Raw genomic sequence first — 20,646 nt, forward strand, 5'->3', positions numbered from 1 at the left:
CGCCACGTAGACAGTCGTGCTCCACTCTCACCACCATCAGAACTTATCTTCAAAGCTATCAGCGCAAAGAAAAAAGCAACACACCACTCCTGGGAGGGCTCGAAATTCCAACCTTTCGGTTAAAAGCCAATCGCGCTAGCCAATTGCGCCACGGAGACAGTCGTGTTCCACTCTCACCACGGTCAGAACATTTCTTCACAGCTATCAGCCCAAAGAAAAAAAAGCGCCGCACCACCACCGGGTGGGCTCGAACCTCCAGCCTTTCAGTTAACGGCGGAACGCGCTAGCCAATCGCCCCACGGATACAGTCGTGCTCCACTCTCACCACCATCAGAACATATCTTCAAAGCTATCAGCACAAAGAAAAAAGCAACACACCACTCCCGGGAGGGCTCAAAATTCCAACCTTTCGGTTAACAGCCGATCGCGCTAGCCAATTGCGCCACGGAGACAGTAGTGCAGCACTCCACCTCCGTCAGAACATTTCTTCAGAGCTATCAGCCCAAAGAAAAAGAAAGCGCCGCACCACCACCGGGTGGGCTCGAACCTCCAGCCTTTCGCTTAACAGCCAATCGCGCTAGCCAGTTGCGCCACAGAGACAGTCCTGCACAACTCCCACAACCATTAAACTAATCTTCAAAGCTGTCAGCCCAAAGAAAAAAAGCGCCGCACCACTCGCGGGTGGGCTCGAACCCCCAACCTTTCGGTTAACAGCCAATCGCGCTAGCCAATTACGCCACGGAGACAGTCGTGCTCCACTCTCACCACCGTCAGAACATATCTTCTACGCCATCAGCGCAAAAAAAGCGACACATCGTCCACGGGTGCGCTCGAAACTCCCACCTTTTGGTTAACAGCCGATCGCGCTAGCCAATTGCGCCACGGAGACAGTCCTGCTCCACTCTCACCACCATCAGAACATATCTTCAAAGGTATCAGCCCGAAGAAAAAAAGTGCCGCACCACCACCAGGTGGGCTCGAACCTCCAGCCTTCCAGTTAACGGCTGAACGCGCTAGCCAATTGCGCCACGGATACAGTCGTGCTCCACTCTCACCACCATCAGAACATATCTTCAAAGCTATCAGCAAAAAGAAAAAAGCAACACACCACTCCCGGGAGGGCTCGAAATTCCAACCTTTCGGATAACAGCCGATCGCGCTAGCCAATTGCGCCACGAAGACAGTCGTGCTCCGCTCTCACCACCGTCAGAAGATTTCTTCAGACTATCAGCCCAAAAAAGAAAACCCCCGCACCAACACCGGGTGGGCTCGAACCTCTAACCTATCGGTTAACAGCCGATCGCGCTAGCCGATTGCGCCACGGAGACAGTCGTGCTCCACTGTCACCACCATCAGAACATATCTTCAAAGCTATCAGCGCAAAGAAAAAAGCAACACACCACTTCCGGGAGGGCTCGAACCTCCAACCTTTCGGTTAACAGCCAATTGCGCCACGGAGACAGTCCTGCTCCACTCTCACCACCATCAGAACATATCTTCAAAGGTATCAGCCCAAAGAAAAAAAAAGTGCCGCAGCACCACCGGGTGGGCTCGAACCTCCAACCTTTCGGTTAACAGACGATTGCGCTAGCCAATTGCGCCACGGAGACAGTCGCGCTACAACCTCACCACCGTCAGAACATTTCCTCAGAGCTATCAGCCCAAGGGAAAAAAGCGCCGCACCACCACCGTGTGGGCTCGAACCTCCAACCTTCCGGTTAACAGCCCACCGCACTAGCCAATTGCGCCACGGAGACAGTCCTGCTCCACTCTCACCACCATCAGAACATATCTTCAAAGCTATCAGCCCCAAGAAAAAAATCAACACACCAATCTCGGGAGGGCTGGAACCTCCAACCTTTCTGTTAACAGCCGATCGCGCTAGCCAATTGCGCCACGGAGACAGTCGCGCTACACCCTAGCCACCGTCAGAACATTTCCTCAGAGCTATCAGTCCAAGGGAAAAAAAGCGCCGCACCACCACCGTGTGGGCTCGAACCTCCAACCTTTCGGTTAACAGCCCATCGCACTAGCCAATTGCGCCACGGAGACAGTCGTGCTTCACTCTCACCACCATCAGTAAATATCTTCAAAGCTATCAGCGCAAAGAAAAAAGCAACACACCACTCCCGGGAGGGCTCGAATCTCCAACCTTTCGGTCAACAGCCTATAGCGCTAGCCCATTGTACCACGGAGACAGTCGTGCTCTCCTCTCACCACCATCAGAACATTTCTTCAGAGCTATCAGCCCAAAGAAAAAAAAGCGCCGCACCACCACCGGGTGGGCTCGAACCTCCAAAATTTCGGTTCATAGCCGATCGCGCTGGCCAATTGCGCCTTGGAGACAGTCGTGCTCCACTCTCACCACCGTCAGAACATATCTTCAAAGCTATCAGCCCGAAGAAAAAAAAAGCAACACACCACTCCCGGGAGGGCTCGAACCTCCAACCTTTCGGTTAAAAGCCAATCGCGCTAGCCAATTGCGTCACGGAGGCATTCGTGTTCCACTGTCACCACCGTCAGAACATTTCTTCAAAGCCATCAGCGCAAAGAAAAAAGTAACACACCACTCCCGGGAGGGCTCGAATTTCCAATCTTTCGGTTAACAGCCGATCGCGCTAGCCAATTGCGCCACGGAGACAGTAGTGCAGCGCTCCCACCTCCGTCAGAACATTTCTTCAGAGCTATCAGCCCAAAGAAAAAGAAAGCGCCGCACCACCACCGGGTGGGCTCGAACCTCCAGCCTTTCGGTTAACAGGCGATCGCGCTAGCCAATTGCGCCACGTAGACAGTCGTGCTCCACTCTCACCACCATCAGAACATATCTTCAAAGCTATCAGCGCAAAGAAAAAAGCAACACACCACTCCTGGGAGGGCTTGAAATTCCAACCTTTCGGTTAACAGACAATCGCGCTAGCCAATTGCGCCACGGAGACAGTAGTGCAGCACTCCCACCTCCATCAGAACAGTTCTTCAGAGCTATCAGCCCAAAGAAAAAAAAGCGCCGCACCACCACCGGGTGGGCTCGAACCTCCTAAATTTCGGTTCATAGCCGATCGCGCTGGCCAATTGCGCCACGGAGACAGTCGTGTTCCACTCTCACCACCATCAGAACATATCTTCAAAGCTATCAGCACAAAAAAAAAGCAACACACCACTCCCGGGAGGGCTAGAAATTCCAACCTTTTGGTTAACAGCCGATCGCGCTAGCCAATTGCGCCACGAAGACAGTCGTGCTCCACTCTCACCACCGTCAGAAGATTTCTTCAGACTATCAGCCCAAAGAAAAAAAAGCGCCGCACCAACACCGGGTGGGCTCGAACCTCTAACCTTTCGGTTAACAGCCGATCGCGCTAGCCAATTGCGCCACGGAGACAGTCATGCTCCACCGTCACCACCATCAGAACATATCTTCAAAGCTATCAGCGCAAAGAAAAAAGCAACACACCACTTCCGGGAGGGCTCGAACCTCCAACCTTTCGGTTAACAGCCAATTGCGCCACGGAGACAGTCCTGCTCCACTCTCACCACCATCAGGACATATCTTCAAAGGTATCAGCCCAAAGAAAAAAAAGCGTCGCAGCACCACCGGGTAGGCTCGAACCTCCAACCTTTCGGTTAACAGCCGATCGCGCTAGCCAATTGCGCCACGGAGACAGTCCTGCTCCACTATCACCACCATCAGAACATATCTTCAAAGCTATCAGCCCAAAGAAAAAAAAGCAACACACCACTCTCGGGAGGGCTCGAACCTCCAACCTTTCTGTTAACAGCCGATCGCGCTAGCCAATTGCGCCACGGAGACAGTCGCGCTACACCCTCACCACCGTCAGAACATTTCCTCAGAGCTATCAGCCCAAGGGAAAAAAAGCGCCGCACCACCACCGTGTGGGCTCGAACCTCTAACCTTTCGGTTAACAGCCCATCGCACTAGCCAATTGCGCCACGGAGACAGTCGTGCTTCACTCTCACCACCATCAGTACATATCTACAAAGCTATCAGCGCAAAGAAAAAAGCAACATACCACTCCCGAGAGGGCTCGAACCTCCAACCTTTCGGTCAACAGCCTATAGCGCTAGCCCATTGCACCACGGAGACAGTCGTGCTCTCCTCTCACCACCATCAGAACATTTCTTCAGAGCTATCAGCCCAAAGAAAAAAAAGCGCCGCACCACCACCGGGTGGGCTCGAACCTCCGAAATTTCAGTTCATAGCCGATCGCGCTGGCCAATTGCGCCACGGAGACAGGCGTGCTCCACTCTCACCACCGTCAGAACATATCTTCAAAGCTATCAGCCCGAAGAAAAAAAAGCAACACACCACTCCCGGGAGGGCTCGCACCTCCAACCTTTCGGTTAAAAGCCAATCGCGCTAGCCAATTGCGTCACGGAGGCAGTCGTGTTCCACTGTCACCACCGTCAGAACATTTCTTCAAAGCCATCAGCGCAAAGAAAAAAGTAACACACCACTCCCGGGAGGGCTCGAATTTCCAATCTTTCGGTTAACAGCCGATCGCGCTAGCCAATTGCGCCACGGAGACAGTAGTGCAGCGCTCCCACCTCCGTCAGAACATTTCTTCACAGCTATCAGCCCAAAGAAAAAAAAGCGCCGCACCACCACCGGGTGGGCTCGAACCTCCAGCCTTTCAGTTAACGGCCGAACGCGCTAGCCAATCGCCCCACGGATACAGTCGTGCTCCACTCTCACCACCATCAGAACATATCTTCAAAGCTATCAGCGCAAAGAAAAAAGCAATACACCACTCCCGGGAGGGCTCGAAATTCCAACCTTTCGGTTAACAGCCGATCGCGCTAGCCAATTGCGCCACGGAGACAGTAGTGCAGCACTCCACCTCTGTCAGAACATTTCTTCAGAGCTATCAGCCCAAAGAAAAAGAAAGCGCCACACCACCACCGGGTGGGCTCGAACCTTCAGCCTTTCGCTTAACAGCCAATCGCGCTAGCCAGTTGCGCCACGGAGACAGTCCTGCACAACTCCCACCACCATTAAACTAATCTTCAAAGCTATCAGCCCAAAGAAAAAAAGCGCCGCACCACTCGCGGGCGGGCTCGAACCCCCAACATTTCGGTTAACAGCCGATCGCGCTAGCCAATTACGCCACGGAGACAGTCGTGCTCAGCTCTCACCACCATCAGAACATATCTTCTACGCCATCAGCGCAAAAAAAAAGCGACACACCGTCCACGGGTGCGCTCGAAACTCCCACCTTTTGGTTAACAGCCGATCGCGCTAGCCAATTGCGCCACGGAGACAGTCCTGCTCCACTCTCACCACCGTCAGAACATATCTTCAAAGGTATCAGCCCGAAGAAAAAAAAGTGCCGCACCACCACCGGGTGGGCTCGAACCTCCAGCCTTTCAGTTAACGGCCGAACGCGCTAGCAAATTGCGCCACGGATACAGTCGTGCTCCACTCTCACCACCATCAGAACATATCTTCAAAGCTATCAGCAAAAAGAAAAAGAGCAACACACCACTTCCGGGAGGGCTCGAAATTCCAACCTTTCGGTTAACAGCCGATCGCGCTAGCCAGCTAGCCAATTGCGCCACGAAGACAGCCGTGCTCCACTCTCACCACCGTCAGAAGATTTCTTCAGATGATCAGCCCCAAGAAAAAAAAGCGCCGCACCAACACCTGGTGAACTCGAACCTCTAACCTTTCGGTAAACAGCCGATCGCGCTAGCCAATTGCGCCACGGAGACAGTCGTGCTCCACTGTCACCACCATCAGAACAAATCTTCAAAGCTATCAGCGCAAAGAAAAAAGCAACACACCACTTCCGGGAGGGCTCGAACCTCCAACCGTTCGGTTAACAGCCAATTGCGCCACGGAGACAGTCCTGCTCCACTCTCACCATCATCAGAACATATCTTCAAAGGTATCAGCCCAAAGAAAAAAAAGCGCCGCAGCACCACCGGGTGGGCTCGAACTTCCAACCTTTCGGTTAACAGCCCATCGCGCTAGCCAATTGCGCCACGGAGACAGTCCTGCTCCACTCTCACCACCATCAGAACATATCTTCAAAGCTATCAGCCCAAAGAAAAAAAAGCAACACACCACTCTCGGTAGGGCTCGAACCTCCGACCTTTCGGTCAACAGCCTATAGCGCTAGCCCATTGCGCCACGGAGACAGTCGTGCTCTCCTCTCACCACCATCAGAACATATCTTCAAAGCTATCAGCCCAAAGAAAAAAATCAACACACCAATCTCGGGAGGGCTGGAACCTCCAACCTTTCTGTTAACAGCCGATCGCGCTAGCCAATTGCGCCACGTAGACAGTCGTGCTCCACTCTCACCACCATCAGAACATATCTTCAAAGCTATCAGCGCAAAGAAAAAAGCAACACACCACTCCTGGGAGGGCTCGAAATTCCAACCTTTCGGTTAACAGACAATCGCGCTAGCCAATTGCGCCACGGAGACAGTAGTGCAGCACTCCCACCTCCATCAGAACAGTTCTTTAGAGCTATCAGCCCAAAGAAAAAAAAGCGCCGCACCACCACCGAGTCGGCTCGAACCTCCAAAATTTCGGTTCATAGCCGATCGCGCTGGCCAATTGCGCCACGGAGACAGTCGTGCTCCACACTCACCATCATCAGAACATATCTTCAAAGCTATCAGCCCGAAGAAAAAAAAGCAACACAGCACTCCCGGGAGGGCTCGAACCTCCAACCTTTCGGTTAAAAGACAATCGCGCTAGCCGATTGCGCCACGGAGACAGTCATGCGCCACTGTCACCACCATCAGAACATATCTTCAAAGCTATCAGCGCAAAGAAAAAAGCAACACACCACTTCCGGGAGGGCTCGAACCTCCAACCTTTCGGTTAACAGCCAATTGCGCCACGGAGACAGTCCTGCTCCACTCTCACCACCATCAGAACATATCTTCAAAGGTATCAGCCCAAAGAAAAAAAAAGTGCCGCAGCACCACCGGGTGGGCTCGAACCTCCAACCTTTCGGTTAACAGACGATTGCGCTAGCCAATTGCGCCACGGAGACAGTCGCGCTACACCCTCACCACCGTCAGAACATTTCCTCAGAGCTATCAGCCCAAGGGAAAAAAAGCGCCGCACCACCACCGTGTGGGCTCGAACCTCCAACCTTTCGGTTAACAGCCCACCGCACTAGCCAATTGCGCCACGGAGACAGTCCTGCTCCACTCTCACCACCATCAGAACATATCTTCAAAGCTATCAGCCCAAAGAAAAAAATCAACACACCAATCTCGGGAGGGCTGGAACTTCCAACCTTTCTGTTAACAGCCGATCGCGCTAGCCAATTGCGCCACGGAGACAGTCGCGCTACACCCTAACCACCGTCAGAACATTTCCTCAGAGCTATCAGTCCAAGGGAAAAAAAGCGCCGCACCACCACCGTGTGGGCTCGAACCTCCAACCTTTCGGTTAACAGCCCATCGCACTAGCCAATTGCGCCACGGAGACAGTAGTGCTTCACTCTCACCACCATCAGTACATATCTTCAAAGCTATCAGCGCAAAGAAAAAAGCAACACACCACTCCCGCGAGGGCTCGAACCTCCAACCTTTCGGTCAACAGCCTATAGCGCTAGCCCATTGCGCCACGGAGACAGTCGTGCTCTCCTCTCACCACCATCAGAACATTTCTTGAGAGCTATCAGCCCAAAGAAAAAAAAGCGCCGCACCACCACCGGGTGGGCTCGAACCTCCAAAATTTCGGTTCATAGCCGATCGCGCTGGCCAATTGCGCCACGGAGACAGTCGTGCTCCACTCTCACCACCGTCAGAACATATCTTCAAAGCTATCAGCCCGAAGAAAAAAAGCAACACACCACTCCCGGGAGGGCTCGAACCTCCAACCTTTCGGTTAAAAGCCAATCGCGCTAGCCAATTGCGTCACGGAGGCATTCGTGTTCCACTGTCACCACCGTCAGAACATTTCTTCAAAGCCATCAGCGCAAAGAAAAAAGTAACACACCACTCCCGGGAGGGCTCGAATTTCCAATCTTTCGGTTAACAGCCGATCGCGCTAGCCAATTGCGCCACGGAGACAGTAGTGCAGCGCTCCCACCTCCGTCAGAACATTTCTTCAGAGCTATCAGCCCAAAGAAAAAGAAAGCGCCGCACCACCACCGGGTGGGCTCGAACCTCCAGCCTTTCGGTTAACAGGCGATCGCGCTAGCCAATTGCGCCACGTAGACAGTCGTGCTCCACTCTCACCACCATCAGAACATATCGTCAAAGCTATCAGCGCAAAGAAAAAAGCAACACACCACTCCTGGGAGGGCTCGAAATTCCAACCTTTCGGTTAACAGACAATCGCGCTAGCAAATTGCGCCACGGAGACAGTAGTGCGGCACCCCCACCTCCATCAGAACAGTTCTTCAGAGCTATCAGCCCAAAGAAAAAAAAGCGCCGCACCACCACCGGGTGGGCTCGAACCTCCTAAATTTCGGTTCATAGCCGATCGCGCTGGCCAATTGCGCCACGGAGACAGTCGTGTTCCACTCTCACCACCATCAGAACATATCTTCAAAGCTATCAGCACAAAGAAAAAAGCAACACACCACTCCCGGGAGGGCTCGAAATTCCAACCTTTTGGTTAACAGCCGATCGCGCTAGCCAATTGCGCCACGAAGACAGTCGTGCTCCACTCTCACCACCGTCAGAAGATTTCTTCAGACTATCAGCCCAAAGAATAAAAAGCGCCGCACCAACACCGGGTGGGCTCGAACCTCTAACCTTTCGGTTAACAGCCGATCGCGCTAGCCAATTGCGCCACGGAGACAGTCATGCTCCACTGTCACCACCATCAGAACATATCTTCAAAGCTATGAGCGCAAAGAAAAAAGCAACACACCACTTCCGGGAGGGCTCGAACCTCCAACCTTTCGGTTAACAGCCAATTGCGCCACGGAGACAGTCCTGCTCCACTCTCACCACCATCAGAACATATCTTCAAAGGTATCAGCCCAAAGAAAAAAAAGCGTCGCAGCACCACCGGGTAGGCTCGAACCTCCAACCTTTCGGTTAACAGCCGATCGAGCTAGCCAATTGCGCCACGGAGACAGTCCTGCTCCACTCTCACCACCATCAGAACATATCTTCAAAGCTATCAGCCCAAAGAAAAAAAAGCAACACACCACTCTCGGGAGGGCTCGAACCTCCAACCTTTCTGTTAACAGCCGATCGCGCTAGCCAATTGCGCCACGGAGACAGTCGCGCTACACCCTCACCACCATCAGAACATTTCTTCAGAGCTATCAGCCCAAAGAAAAAAAAAGCGCCGCACCACCACCGGGTGGGCTCGAACCTCCGAAATTTCAGTTCATAGCCGATCGCGCTGGCCAATTGCGCCACGGAGACAGGCGTGCTCCACTCTCACTACCGTCAGAACATATCTTCAAAGCTATCAGCCCGAAGAAAAAAAAGCAACACACCACTCCCGGGAGGGCTCGCACCTCCAACCTTTCGGTTAAAAGCCAATCGCGCTAGCCAATTGCGTCACGGAGGCAGTCGTGTTCCACTGTCACCACCGTCAGAACATTTCTTCAAAGCCATCAGCGCAAAGAAAAAAGTAACACACCACTCCCGGGAGGGCTCGAATTTCCAATCTTTCGGTTAACAGCCGATCGCGCTAGCCAATTGCGCCACGGAGACAGTAGTGCAGCGCTCCCACCTCCGTCAGAACATTTCTTCACAGCTATCAGCCCAAAGAAAAAAAAGCGCCGCACCACCACCGGGTGGGCTCGAACCTCCAGCCTTTCAGTTAACGGCCGAACGCGCTAGCCAATCGCCCCACGGATACAGTCGTGCTCCACTCTCACCACCATCAGAACATATCTTCAAAGCTATCAGCGCAAAGAAAAAAGCAACACACCACTCCCGGGAGGGCTCGAAATTCCAACCTTTCGGTTAACAGCCGATCGCGCTAGCCAATTGCGCCACGGAGACAGTAGTGCAGCACTCCACCTCCGTCAGAACATTTCTTCAGAGCTATCAGCCCAAAGAAAAAGAAAGCGCCACACCACCACCGGGTGGGCTCAAACCTTCAGCCTTTCGCTTAACAGCCAATCGCGCTAGCCAGTTGCGCCACGGAGACAGTCCTGCACAACTCCCACCACCATTAAACTAATCTTCAAACCTATCAGCCCAAAGAAAAAAAGCGCCGCACCACTCGCGGGCGGGCTCGAACTCCCAACATTTCGGTTAACAGCCGATCGCGCTAGCCAATTACGCCACGGAGACAGTCGTGCTCAACTCTCACCACCATCAGAACATATCTTCTACGCCATCAGCGCAAAAAAAGCGACACACCGTCCACGGGTGCGCTCGAAACTCCCACCTTTTGGTTAACAGCCGATCGCGCTAGCCAATTGCGCCACGGAGACAGTCCTGCTCCACTCTCACCACCGTCAGAACATATCTTCAAAGGTATCAGCCCGAAGAAAAAAAAGTGCCGCACCACCACCGGGTGGGCTCGAACCTCCAGCCTTTCAGTTAACGGCCGAACGCGCTAGCAAATTGCGCCACGGATACAGTCGTGCTCCACTCTCACCACCATCAGAACATATCTTCAAAGCTATCAGCAAAAAGAAAAAGAGCAACACACCACTTCCGGGAGGGCTCGAAATTCCAACCTTTCGGTTAACAGCCGATCGCGCTAGCCAGCTAGCCAATTGCGCCACGAAGACAGCCGTGCTCCACTCTCACCACCGTCAGAAGATTTCTTCAGATGATCAGCCCCAAGAAAAAAAAGCGCCGCACCAACACCTGGTGAACTCGAACCTCTAACCTTTCGGTAAACAGCCGATCGCGCTAGCCAATTGCGCCACGGAGACAGTCGTGCTCCACTGTCACCACCATCAGAACATATCTTCAAAGCTATCAGCGCAAAGAAAAAAGCAACACACCACTTCCGGGAGGGCTCGAACCTCCAACCGTTCGGTTAACAGCCAATTGCGCCACGGAGACAGTCCTGCTCCACTCTCACCATCATCAGAACATATCTTCAAAGGTATCAGCCCAAAGAAAAAAAAAGCGCCGCAGCACCACCGGGTGGGCTCGAACCTCCAACCTTTCGGTTAACAGCCCATCGCGCTAGCCAATTGCCCCACGGAGACTTTTTTTTTTTTTTTCTTTATTGCCTTTTAATAACCACAAGCAAAGGAAATACATACAAAATATGTACACTTACTAAAACACCAGCTTCAACTTGGCCAGTGCACTTGGTTTAAAAAGGCTTCACAGAAGCCAATTGGTCGAGCACAGGTAACCACTCGGGGGGTTCAGGCAGCGCTTTAAACACGTCTCGTGTATACAGCATACTCTCAACAAAATAGTCTCTCGCTGAACGTGCGTCTACACGCATATGTCGAACATCCATTCTTGTCCTCCACACACTATGCATGCAAAGCAACATTAACATGTCACTCGGCACTTCCCCTGCAGCTGCACACGGAAGAAAACGGATTCCAAAAGCGTTGATAGGTAGTTCTTTTTTTATAGTCCGTTGTAGTACGTCCCACAAGAACACAGCATCATGGCAGTCGAGAAAGATATGATTTATCGTTTCTGGTTTGCCGCAGATTAGACAGTTGACGGACCACGGTACAAAAAGCCCTTTACTTTTTAGCCATGGCAGTACAGGGAGAGTGCCGGTATGCACTTGAAAGAAGAATGTTTTGACAGAGGGTCTGACCGGCATTCTCTTAACACGTTTAAACACGTCACGCTCAGAACCTAGCCTGCACGAAGCTCGGTAGACGGGCACTGGCAGGAAGACATCAAGAAGGTCACGATACAGTTTCTTTTTAGTCACGTCGGACAAGTATTCGTACGAAAATCTTTCCTTGAGCAGGCGTGTAGCTGTAACTACTTCTCGCAAATAAGGACTGAGTGGTCCAGCTTCGAAGGAAAAAGATGACACGACGAAATCAGATAAGGGGGTCTGCAGTCTTGCTTGGATCACAGTTCTCAAGAAATTGTCAGTTTGATCTCGAGCGAACATGAATCTGCTCACCAACTGCTTAAAAAACAAATGCAATAGCCCCAGACCACCATATTTTACCCTATGAAATAAATTGCACCGGCTCGTGCGCTCCCACTGCGACCCCCATATAAAGGTCGCGAATACTCGGTGCATTTTCTGGACCGAAGTGCGGGTCATGGTTAACACTTGTAATACATAAAACACTTTTGCAATCAGAAATACATTGCACACGGACGCTTTTGCAAACATTGATAAATTGCGACCTCCCCACTTATCAGTACAATTTTTAATGCGTTGACGTTCCTCAGACCAATACTCCGTAGCATTGCGGTAGTGATCCAAAGGCACACCGAGGTACTTTCCGGGCATGATTTTCCAATTCATGTTACAGTAAACTTCGGGTGTGCTTTGCCACTGGCCATGCCAAACGCCTAGACATTTTGGCCAACTGATTGCGCTGCCCGTTGCTGCACAGAATTCCCTAGCTATTCGTACAACTTCTTGCACACTTTCTTTGTCACTGCAAAACACTGCGACGTCATCAGCATAGGCTAAAATTCTAATTCCACTGGTCAGAAACGTATACCCTCTTATACTTGGTGATGCAAGTATTCGTAAACAGAAGGGCTCTAAGTAAAGCGCGAAAAGGAGTGGCGACAAGGCACAACCTTGCTTCACGCTCGAGCGCACAGGAATTGAAGCACTTACTTCTTTGTTGATTACTAAATTAGCCCTGCAGTCATGATACACCATTCTAACGCCTTCTGTAATGACAGTTCCTACATTCACATGTTCCAGCAATAAAAACAAAATTTCATGTACGACTTTATCGAACGCTTTGTGCAGGTCTAGCTGAATCATGGCCACGCGGTCATTATTTGCATCACAGCATTCTAGAATACTTCTGGTTACGTGTATATTTGTGAATATGGTTCTGCCCTTAATCCCACATGTCTGATGCGGGCCGACAAGGGATGTGACAACACTTTGGAGCCGTCTTGCTAGGACCTTCGTGTATATTTTATAGTCAGTGTTGCTCAAACTGATAGGTCGGTAGGATTCCACTGAAAGTAGCTTTGCGGGGTCATCAGTTTTGGGGATTAATACTACGTGTGCCGTCCTAAATGAATGAGGTGTTTGCTGCTTGTCGTAGCATTCTCTGATCACTCGGTGTAATGCCAGTGCCATTTCTGTCTTAAAAAATTTGTATATGGCAGCACCAAGCCCATCCGGCCCTGGTGACTTGCCGTTACCCAGGTTATCTATAGCTGATTCAATTTCTGCCACAGTGATTTCTACTTCCAGTAGCTCCCGCTCAGAGTCTTCCAATCTCGGCATAAGGGTCAGAAAGTCCTCTTTGAATCGTTCGGGGTCATTGATTGTATGGCTAAGGAGTTGCGTATAAAACTCGACAAAGGCGTGCTTTATCTGTTCGCGGTCCCGGGTAATGTAATTGCGGTATCGAATTTCATTTATCTCTTTGTTTGCTGCATGTTTCTTTTCTTCACTGAGCACCCGCTTAGTGGGCGTTTCACCCATCCACAGCCGTTCAGTGCGAGCCCTTATCATTGCTCCGCGGTACTTTTCGTCGTCGATGAATTCGAGCTTTGCTTTCGCCTCCTTTATTTCTTTCTTAAATTTTCCCGGCACTTCATTTTCTACGCTTAACATGTAGTCTAGTTCGCTTTGTAACTGCCTCTCTTGTTGCCTTTCCCGATTACGTAATACACAGGCTCTTTCAATCGCTATCATCTTTATATCACACTTCATTTGCTCCCACACAGCTATGAAGTTATTGGTCTCCAAACGAAGAGCATTTGAAAGACATTCTTTGGTTTTTGTGACAAATATTTCATCTTGCAGCAGCTTTTCATTAAATTTCCATAGAAACCAATTAAACTTCGCAGCCTTACGTTTTTCGCCAATGTTGACCTTGACCAGACAATGATCACTAAAACTAAGATGTTGAATTTGATAAGATGAGCATAGTGGCACCAACTTTGCCGACAAATATATTCTGTCTAACCTCGCGTGCGAATGACCTTGAAAGTGCGTATATCCTACTTCACCCTCTCGCGTCATTACATAACCGACATCTTCCAGCCCTGTCTCGTTCACTATTTTATTCAACAGCTCAGCGCTTCTATCGCGCACATTGAAGCTCGTTGTCTTATCCTCAGCTCTACAGACACAATTGAAGTCCCCTAGAACCACAACATTTCTTTCCGTTTTCAAGAATCCTTCAATCGCTCTGAAAAAAAATTCCCGTTCGTGCGATCTATTCGGTGCATAAACACACACAACGCGCCAAGGCATTCCAGAAACACTGAAGTCGCACACAACCAGCCTACCGCTATCGCAGGTAGACACATTTTCAACAACCGCGATACTACTACGTATGAAAACGACACAGCCTCCTGACCGCCCAACAGCATGACAAACGCAGACATTGTACCTAGAGCGAAAAACTTGAACCATTTGCTCCGTTTGTTCTTCACTTTCCATTTTAGTTTCTTGTACAGCCAGGAGGTCTATGTCGTTTTCTAACAAAATGCGACTAATCTGGCATTGTCTCCTGCGCGAACACAGGCCTCTTGAGTTCAACGTCGCGATGCAAATACCAGTTTTAAAGTTAGTCGCCATTTCTTGAAGGTTGTTTCGTCAGGTGTCATACTCACGTCGCAGCAGTGGTTGCGTGTGCTCAGCGTAGAAAGCCTCGGAACGTCTCCTCCGCTACGGCGGGGCCGACGTTTGAGTGCTCCTACGGTCAGGAGACAGGTTTGGTCGTGGTTTAAAGGTAGGCCGACGACCAGTCGCCGTCTTTGTTGGAGGTTCATTGATGGCCGACGTGTCAACATTTCCGGTACGGTCAGGTGTTTCACGAGCTCGCTTAAAAGCGATAGCACCGGCCTTGGTCATCTCGGCGTCCGTTGCTTCCGGGCCGCCCTCTCGCGCAGCTGAAGATGACTTGCTCGCTGCTGTAGCGTCGTTCTCTACTGCTGCCGTGTCTAAATTCGTTCCTGGCGCACCAGAGTGCTTGTCGCCTTTATTGGTAGATTCCAGTGCGGCCCCAGAAGACTGTTCAGGGGGCGTGGCAGGGCCTTCCGTATAACCGTCTTCCCTGCTCGCTTCTTCGGCATCCACGGCATCCATCAGGTGTTCAGACACTTCGTCTGTTTGGCCTGGGCCCGCAATGCTGGCGTACGACCTCACACAGTGGGCGTCATCGTGGCCATAGCGACGACAGACCCCACAGCGCGGCACGCGGCAATCCCGTCGAATGTGTCCGATAGCCCGGCATCGGAGGCATAGCGGTGCTCTGCCAGGAATTACGACGAGCGCCATATCCTCCGCGACTCGCAGTTGGTGTGGCAGGTCGTCCACGGACACGCCCGCGTGTAGCCTCAGCGTGACCGACCGCGTGGTTGAACCTTTATCATTGCAACCCTGCACCTTCCATTTATCTCTGCTTATCTCGGTCACTTTTCCGTAGGGCGTTAAGGCGACTCGCACAGCCTCGTCCGGCACGCCATGAAGAAGCCAGTACAACTTCAGCCGCACACCTCGATCACGGGGGTCAACCACCATACAGCGATGGTCCTTTAGATCAAAAGACTCCGCCGCCAGCATCTTCTTTTTACCCTCATCATCCTTGAACGTCACTGCCCATACATGATTCATTTGGTATGCCCCTAGGGCAACCACTTCCGGCAGCAGCGAAAGACGAGCAAGGCTGTCTCGGACATGCTCCACTCGATATGGCCTGGCTTTCAAGTTTCCGTGCAAAAAAACCGTGTGCAAAACGGAATCACCTGAAGGCAGCTGAGGCAGAACAACCTGGAAATCTTCGCCTGGCTTTTCGGTACACCTGATACCGCGGCCCACACGGGCCGCTGAAACCGCCCCTACGCGGGAGCACATGATAAACACGTCCGTTCACTGTCGTGGCCGGAAGTGGAATCATTGCCCCACGGAGACAGTCCTGCTCCACTCTCACCACCATCAGAACATATCTTCAAAGCTATCAGCCCAAAGAAAAAAAAGCAACACACCACTCTCGGTAGGGCTCGAACCTCCGACCTTTCGGTCAACAGCCTATAGCGCTAGCCCATTGCGCCACGGAGACAGTCGTGCTCTCCTCTCACCACCATCAGAACATTTCTTCAGAGCTATCAGCCCAAAGAAAAAAAAGCGCCGCACCACCACCGAGTGGGCTCGAACCTCCAAAATTTCGGTTCATAGCCGATCGCGCTGGCCAATTGCGCCACGGAGACAATCGTGCTCCACACTCACCATCATCAGAACATATCTTCAAAGCTATCAGCCCGAAGAAAAAAAAGCAACACAGCACTCCCGGGAGGGCTCGAACCTCCAACCTTTCGGTTAAAAGACAATTGCGCTAGCCGATTGCGTCACGGAGACAGTCGTGTTCCACTCTCACCACCGTCGGAACATTTCTTCAAAGCTATCAGCGCAAAGAAAAAAGCAACACACCACTCCCGGGAGGGCTCGAATTTCCAATATTTCGGTTAACAGCCGATCGCGCTAGCCAATTGCGCCACGGAGACAGTAGTGCAGCGCTCCCACCTCCGTCAGAACATTTCTTCAGAGCTATCAGCCCAAAGAAAAAGAAAGCGCCGCACCACCACCGGGTGGGCTCGAACCTCCAGCCTTTCGGTTAACAGGCGATCGCGCTAGCCAATTGCGCCACGTAGACAGTCGTGCTCCACTCTCACCACCATCAGAACATATCTTCAAAGCTATCAGCGCAAAGAAAAAAGCATTACACCACTCTCGGGAGGGCTCGAAATTCCAACCTTTCGGTTAACAGCCGATCGCGCTAGCCAATTGCGCCACGAAGACAGTCGTGCTCCACTCTCACCACCGTCAGAAGATTTCTTCAGACTATCAGCCCAAAAAAAAAGCGCCGCACCAACACCGGGTGGGCTCGAACCTCTAACCTTTCGGTTAACAGCCGATCGCGCTAGCCAATTGCGCCACGGAGACAGTCGAGCTCCACTGTCACCACCATCAGAACATATCTTCAAAGCTATCAGCGCAAAGAAAAAAGCAACACACCACTTCCAGGAGGGCTCGAACCTCCAACCTTTCGGTTAACAGCCTATTGCGCCATGGAGACAGTCCTGCTCCACTCTCACCTGCATCAGAACATATCTTCAAAGGTATCAGCCGAAAGAAAAAAAAGCGCCGCAGCACCACCAGGTGGGCTCGAACCTCCAACCTTTCGGTTAACAGCCGATCCCGCTAGCCAATTGCGCCACGGAGACAGTCCTGCTCCTTTCTCACCACCATCAGAACATATCTTCAAAGCTATCAGCCCAAAGAAAAAAAAGCAACACACCACTCTCGGGAGAGCTCGAACGTCCAACCTTTCTGTTAACAGCCGATCGCGCTAGCCAATTGCGCCACGGAGACAGTCGCGCTACACCCTCACCACCGTCAGAACATTTCCTCAGAGCTATCAGCCCAAGGGAAAAAAAGCGCCGCACCACCACTGTGTGGGCTCGAACCTCCAACCTTTCGGTTAACAGCCCATCGCACTAGCCAATTGCGCCACGGAGACAGTCGTGCTTCACTCTCACCACCATCAGTACATATCTTCAAAGCTATCAGCGCAAAGAAAAAAGCAACACACCACTCCCGGGAGGGCTCGAACCTCCAACCTTTTGGTCAACAGCCTATAGCGCTAGCCCATTGCGCCACGGAGACAGTCGTGCTCTCCTCTCACCACCATCAGAACATTTCTTCAGAGCTATCAGCCCAAAGAAAAAAAAGCGCCGCACCACCACCGGGTGGGCTCGAACCTCCAAAATTTCGGATCATAGCCGATCGCGCTGGCCAATTGCGCAACGGAGACAGTAGTGCAGCGCTCCCACCTCCGTCAGAACATTTCTTCAGAGCTATCAGCCCAAAGAAAAAGAAAGCGCCGCAACACCACCGGGTGGGCTCGAACCTCCAGCCTTTCGGTTAACAGGCGATCGCACTAGCCAATTGCGCCACGTAGACAGTCGTGCTCCACTCTCACCACCGTCAGAACATTTCTTCACAGCTATCAGCCCAAAGAAAAAAACGCGCCGCACCACCACCGGGTGGGCTCGAACCTCCAACCTTTCGGTTAACAGCCCATCGCACTAGCCAATTGCGCCACGGAGACAGTAGTGCTTCACTCTCACCACCATCAGTACATATCTTCAAAGCTATCAGCGCAAAGAAAAAAGCAACACACCACTCCCGCGAGGGCTCGAACCTCCAACCTTTCGGTCAACAGCCTATAGCGCTAGCCCATTGCGCCACGGAGACAGTCGTGCTCTCCTCTCACCACCATCAGAACATTTCTTGAGAGCTATCAGCCCAAAGAAAAAAAAGCGCCGCACCACCACCGGGTGGGCTCGAACCTCCAAAATTTCGGTTCATAGCCGATCGCGCTGGCCAATTGCGCCACGGAGACAGTCGTGCTCCACTCTCACCACCGTCAGAACATATCTTCAAAGCTATCAGCCCGAAGAAAAAAAGCAACACACCACTCCCGGGAGGGCTCGAACCTCCAACTTTTCGGTTAAAAGCCAATCGCGCTAGCCAATTGCGTCACGGAGGCATTCGTGTTCCACTGTCACCACCGTCAGAACATTTCTTCAAAGCCATCAGCGCAAAGAAAAAAGTAACACACCACTCCCGGGAGGGCTCGAATTTCCAATCTTTCGGTTAACAGCCGATCGCGCTAGCCAATTGCGCCACGGAGACAGTAGTGCAGCGCTCCCACCTCCGTCAGAACATTTCTTCAGAGCTATCAGCCCAAAGAAAAAGAAAGCGCCGCACCACCACCGGGTGGGCTCGAACCTCCAGCCTTTCGGTTAACAGGCGATCGCGCTAGCCAATTGCGCCACGTAGACAGTCGTGCTCCACTCTCACCACCATCAGAACATATCGTCAAAGCTATCAGCGCAAAGAAAAAAGCAACACACCACTCCTGGGAGGGCTCGAAATTCCAACCTTTCGGTTAACAGACAATCGCGCTAGCAAATTGCGCCACGGAGACAGTAGTGCGGCACCCCCACCTCCATCAGAACAGTTCTTCAGAGCTATCAGCCCAAAGAAAAAAAAGCGCCGCACCACCACCGGGTGGGCTCGAACCTCCTAAATTTCGGTTCATAGCCGATCGCGCTGGCCAATTGCGCCACGGAGACAGTCGTGTTCCACTCTCACCACCATCAGAACATATCTTCAAAGCTATCAGCACAAAGAAAAAAGCAACACACCACTCCCGGGAGGGCTCGAAATTCCAACCTTTTGGTTAACAGCCGATCGCGCTAGCCAATTGCGCCACGAAGACAGTCGTGCTCCACTCTCACCACCGTCAGAAGATTTCTTCAGACTATCAGCCCAAAGAATAAAAAGCGCCGCACCAACACCGGGTGGGCTCGAACCTCTAACCTTTCGGTTAACAGCCGATCGCGCTAGCCAATTGCGCCACGGAGACAGTCATGCTCCACTGTCACCACCATCAGAACATATCTTCAAAGCTATGAGCGCAAAGAAAAAAGCAACACACCACTTCCGGGAGGGCTCGAACCTCCAACCTTTCGGTTAACAGCCAATTGCGCCACGGAGACAGTCCTGCTCCACTCTCACCACCATCAGAACATATCTTCAAAGGTATCAGCCCAAAGAAAAAAAAGCGTCGCAGCACCACCGGGTAGGCTCGAACCTCCAACCTTTCGGTTAACAGCCGATCGAGCTAGCCAATTGCGCCACGGAGACAGTCCTGCTCCACTCTCACCACCATCAGAACATATCTTCAAAGCTATCAGCCCAAAGAAAAAAAAGCAACACACCACTCTCGGGAGGGCTCGAACCTCCAACCTTTCTGTTAACAGCCGATCGCGCTAGCCAATTGCGCCACGGAGACAGTCGCGCTACACCCTCACCACCATCAGAACATTTCTTCAGAGCTATCAGCCCAAAGAAAAAAAAAGCGCCGCACCACCACCGGGTGGGCTCGAACCTCCGAAATTTCAGTTCATAGCCGATCGCGCTGGCCAATTGCGCCACGGAGACAGGCGTGCTCCACTCTCACTACCGTCAGAACATATCTTCAAAGCTATCAGCCCGAAGAAAAAAAAGCAACACACCACTCCCGGGAGGGCTCGCACCTCCAACCTTTCGGTTAAAAGCCAATCGCGCTAGCCAATTGCGTCACGGAGGCAGTCGTGTTCCACTGTCACCACCGTCAGAACATTTCTTCAAAGCCATCAGCGCAAAGAAAAAAGTAACACACCACTCCCGGGAGGGCTCGAATTTCCAATCTTTCGGTTAACAGCCGATCGCGCTAGCCAATTGCGCCACGGAGACAGTAGTGCAGCGCTCCCACCTCCGTCAGAACATTTCTTCACAGCTATCAGCCCAAAGAAAAAAAAGCGCCGCACCACCACCGGGTGGGCTCGAACCTCCAGCCTTTCAGTTAACGGCCGAACGCGCTAGCCAATCGCCCCACGGATAGAGTCGTGCTCCACTCTCACCACCATCAGAACATATCTTCAAAGCTATCAGCGCAAAGAAAAAAGCAACACACCACTCCCGGGAGGGCTCGAAATTCCAACCTTTCGGTTAACAGCCGATCGCGCTAGCCAATTG

At 51.9% G+C, this 20,646-nt stretch overlaps 1 protein-coding gene across 1 annotated transcript; it reads right to left on the reverse strand.

Moving 5' to 3' along the window:
* Nucleotides 1–14,211: 14,211 nt before the first annotated feature.
* Nucleotides 14,212–15,933, reverse strand: LOC142783760 (uncharacterized). The gene has a single exon (XM_075882331.1). The coding sequence runs from the start codon at nt 15,913–15,915 to the stop codon at nt 14,728–14,730; it is 1,188 nt and encodes a 395-aa protein (XP_075738446.1). The 5' UTR covers nt 15,916–15,933; the 3' UTR covers nt 14,212–14,727.
* Between the last annotated feature and the right edge of the window lie 4,713 nt (nt 15,934–20,646).

This window comes from Rhipicephalus microplus, unplaced genomic scaffold (genome assembly GCF_043290135.1).
Source record: "Rhipicephalus microplus isolate Deutch F79 unplaced genomic scaffold, USDA_Rmic scaffold_12, whole genome shotgun sequence".
NCBI lineage: Eukaryota > Metazoa > Arthropoda > Arachnida > Ixodida > Ixodidae > Rhipicephalus > Rhipicephalus microplus.

Excerpts from the sequence above, each read along its gene's own strand:
- LOC142783760 (XM_075882331.1), bottom strand. The coding sequence starts at position 15,915 with ATGTGCTCCCGCGTAGGGGCGGTTTCAGCGGCCCGTGTGGGCCGCGGT.